At 33.4% G+C, this 4,412-nt stretch overlaps 1 protein-coding gene across 3 annotated transcripts in view; it reads right to left on the bottom strand.

Moving 5' to 3' along the window:
- Nucleotides 1-2,738: 2,738 nt before the first annotated feature.
- LOC110023117 (1-phosphatidylinositol-3-phosphate 5-kinase FAB1B-like) overlaps nt 2,739-4,412 on the bottom strand; it is a 41,318-nt gene continuing 39,644 nt past the window's right edge. For all 3 annotated transcript variants that reach the window (XM_020722365.1, XM_020722363.1, XM_020722364.1), the window contains 2 exons: nt 3,886-4,152; nt 2,739-3,377 (listed from right to left, as the gene is read on the bottom strand). In XM_020722365.1, coding sequence (XP_020578024.1) covers nt 3,048-3,377; nt 3,886-4,152 — 597 coding nt within the window. In that variant the 3' untranslated portion in view covers nt 2,739-3,047. The remainder of the gene's footprint in view (nt 3,378-3,885; nt 4,153-4,412) is intronic.

Below are 4,412 nucleotides of genomic sequence, written 5' to 3'. Positions count from 1 at the left end.
TAAATATAAATTTAAAATAATGCAAATCATTCCTTAATAAAAATAAAGATCAGAGATTTCAGTGCTTATATGCTATAAGAAAATCGGTTAAACGTAAGAAAATTTATCATAAAATAATAATTAAAAAAAGCTGAAATAATAAAAATATGTTAATTTAAAAGATATAAACTTCAAAATAAACAAAAGGTAGATCTCAAAATCTTTTTAAAATATTTCATTCTCATCATTCAGTAACAAATAAAAACACCAATATTTTAACTTTAAAGAAGTAAAATATATTTTCATGCATACATAAATAATATATCATTTGTGTGCAGTGTACAATGACTTGTTGGTTGACATTTACGGTATAAGACAGCTTAGGACGGGGGTTTAAATTCTCTTTGGCACAGTTGATCTTAAGAATGTGGTACTCGAATTATTAGATAAATTAGGGTGACTGGAGGCTCGTATAATATCCTCTGTTAATTTCTTAAAAAAAAAAGAAAAAAAAAAAGAGTAATATGTGAGTAAAAAAATTGAAGTTGTGGAGTTTCATATGTAAATACATAATAATTGATTGGTACTTAAAAGAGAGGAGGTGGAAATGGTGAATGATGATGATGGGGGTGCGCGCGTGTAGGCGGAAGTGCGCGTGCGCCAGCATAAGCAAGACACGATGGGATGTTGGAGGCCGCAAACGCATGCAGCTTATTTAAAAGCTCAAAGCCAGCTTCCGCAGAAGGGATTAACAGGCTTCAGTCGGGGATGTTCCCATTATACCAAACATCATCATGCCTAATTCCTCTCTTCCCACTATGCCTTCTTTTCCCTAATTCCTCTTTTCTTCACGAGCCACATCCCACTTGATTTTGGTTTTTTTTGCATTTAAATTACTCTCTATTTTGTTATTTATTATAAAGAAAATTTATAAAAGTAGAAATATAATAAGAAGTTACAGCGTGGACGGCAGACATTAAATCTTTATTTTAATATGATGCTATATATATAAGCTTAGGATGTTTGGGGAGCCTACAGGTTTTGTACATGTGATTGTAAAAGTGTAATGGAAAAATCATTTGTAGAAATTATTAGGTTTGATTGTAAAATTTAAAAATCGAATCAATAGAAAATGTTTTTCAAATTGAACTTTGTTTTAATTTTAATCAATTTATTCAATTAATCAAAATACACTTATCTTTATAAATGTTATAATTACGTTTATCCTAATTTGAATGTATTATGAAAAATATCAGCTAATAATTGGTGCAATTTATAACTTCTTAGTGAGTAATAACTAATATTCAAATTGATATTTTCACCACTTATTTTTCTATAATCGATATGTTTTGCTTATTTATTATATTAAAAATTAGTATATTTTTTATTATTGATTTAATTAATTTTTACAAAATAAATTCGCGTGTTCCGCCAACTTATCCAAAACAGTATTTAGGTTTTTACACTAAACGCAGACCGCAGACCGACCACGGGCCATTTTTCCCAGGATAAACAGTTTATCCTAAAACACACAACCTGCCCCAAACGCACCCACAATCACCTTATTTCATTGATAAGCCACAAGTTCTTTTACCATTCCACCATTACCTATTTAGTATGATATAGCGTTAATTCTACCCTAAGGTGGCGAAACAGAGGGTATAAAAATCATATGAGTAATTTCTTAGTCATTTATATGAAAAATAATTCAGGATAATTACATATACAACACCTGAAACATTGCTATTTACAAATCAGCGTCCTCTTTCATCCATTTGTCAAATTCTCACTCAAATTGCAATTCTCAATGGCTTGCCGGTGGATCGCATAAATGCATTGATTCGGTAGTTCAAAAAATCAAGTGAGTGTTTTGATCGCTCTGTATCTAATTTCTCATACCATTCACCTCACCTATTGCACATTAAAATTTATATACTTCTAAAACAAAAATCTGCAGCATTGATAAAGATTTATGGACATAATTTTTTAAAACAGAATTATTTAAAGTACGTTGATCAATTTAGATTTTGCATCAACCGACAATAATTGTTGAGTTCCACCTAACCATAATTGTGCCCAAATTATTGATCAACTTTTGATGGTTAGGATATTCCTTCAATATTGCATCCACAGGATGCAATCACAACTTCCTCGGATGATTGTAATGACAGTACAAAATCCTTGTAGGCATCACAGGAAAACAAGGAAGGTTGACGTCCGATTATCAATAAATAGCACTAAATTACTTAGAAAAATTTACATACATACCACTCAATTGTTATGTATGAAAGGTTATGTTTCACTTTTTAAAAATTGATAATAACAGTAATATGGAAGTGATGAAAATTTTAGGCAATACATGTGCAAAAAGCATAGTTTAAATGTCAGATATGTAAATGCATAGAAATGGGGTGGTATGTATGTAAATGGCCCAATTATTTAATGTGAGAAATTGAGTCAATAGTGAGATGATTTGCACTTATTAGCTATTAATGACATCCCACACAATAAATAGCATGCAAAAACAACAACAATTAAAAAAAAAACAGCTAGTTTTCATAAGAAACAAAGCTTGAATATGAATTTCACATACAATTTTACACCAAGCTAAACCTAAACCTTTTATGCCACCAATGCCATCTAAGCTGCCAGCCTACTGCTACATATTTCACCACTTTAAGCTCAGATGACACATGAAATAATTATGGATATATATATTCTCAGCAAGAGTAAAGCTGTGTACACAAATCAAAGAACTAAAGAAACGAAACTCATCTTCTTTAAGATTGAAGTCTCAAAATAGTCCATTGATTGTTTACATGAGGGTCATTTTAGTCCCAAAGTCTATAAGAATATCAAATTAGTTCTCCGACTCTTTAGATTGAAGTTATTTCAGCCAATACTAAAAGAATTTACTACGGCTAAATTGATATTTTTATAGACTCGGACTAAAATGACTCACTCGTAAAGAATCGAAGAACTATTTTGACACTTTTCTCTTTTGCCTAATATGAATTTGCACAAGTGAGAAATTTCGCAGCTTATTAAAGAATATACAAAAGAACATCTTATGATTCGAGGGAGACACTTGCCTGATTGTTGGCTACAGAGAGGTCAGAATGGGACTTGCTGCTGATTATAGATGGCGGAGACCACTGATCTGGAACCACAAGAAAATAGGCAGACATGGCCTTCCTGAAGCGCTTCTTGTACTGTTCGGGTGAAATTACAGTAGGAGATACATTTTTGGGCCCGCCGAGTATACCTGAAGCTTTAACCCATGTTTCCAGGTGTTTGTCCCAAGTATACTGCCGCATGAAATCAATGATTCCCAGAACAAGTTCATGGTTCTGCTCATCCACCCCCACCAGAAGTGAATAATCCATCACATCAATGGACTGCAATAGCATTGTTTTGATGAAGTGAGAAAATGGGCTTTTTCGATATATAGAGAAAATGATCAAAATGATCTCCCGGACTTTTGCAGGAGGCCGAAAAGATTCTAAAATACGTAAAAAGGTAATTTGATCTCCAGACTATTTAAATGGGAACCAAAATAATCTCTATTTAAATAGTATGAGGACTAAACGGGCCTTACACAAAAGGATTATTTTGGCTCCCTATAAATAGTATGGGTTCATTTTGGTTCTCCAAACGCAAATTGTGTTAAGAGTCTTGATGTAATATTTTCTCGATAAAAATATTACATCAGGACTCCGAATCCAATGATGGGGCACCACTTGTGAAGTGGGCTTCACCATTTTTAGCACCGGCCAATGTCAGTGTATTGCGGTGGGGCCCACTGACTCCGAACAAAAATTACGTTAGGAGGCCTGATCTAATATTTTCTCGATATAAAGAGTTATGCAGGAAAGAGATTGAAAACAACAAAGTTGTAAGGCTTACAGCGAGAAAAGATGTATCATTCCAAACAGCTCTTTCCAATATCCTCTTGGCTTTATTTCCAACAAAAATGGGGGAGGTTGGCATTGTCTCAATTAAGTTCTGATCTAGGAGTACTTTGTTGTTGCCGCTGCAATCTGGATTGTAGCGTGAACGTGAGGATCCCTTAAGGTCATACACCTTCGTTATGTTTCGTCCAAACAGTAGGTTCTCCATAACCAGCACATCCATCCTAGATTCTTTTCCTCCTTTTACATACTTAATTATAACCTATAACAAGTTTTATATAAGTGGAATAAAATAACAGAGAATACCAAAAAAGAGGGGCGGGAATGTAAACGGTCTAGCAAGGACAGCACAATTTAAAATATTAACATTAACAGAGATGCTAACAAAAGGTTAGTAAAATTAATGAAGGATTTAACATTTTATTGTTTGGTTTCAAAAAAAAAAAAATTGAATACAACGTAAAACACATCCATTGGTAACGGTGGTGGGTGATGGTGGCAGCTGACGGTGGGGGGTGGGGG

This window comes from Phalaenopsis equestris, unplaced genomic scaffold (genome assembly GCF_001263595.1).
Source record: "Phalaenopsis equestris unplaced genomic scaffold, ASM126359v1 Scaffold000212, whole genome shotgun sequence".
Classification (NCBI taxonomy): Eukaryota; Viridiplantae; Streptophyta; class Magnoliopsida; order Asparagales; family Orchidaceae; genus Phalaenopsis; species Phalaenopsis equestris.
This window is presented reverse-complemented; position numbering and strand designations above follow the sequence as displayed.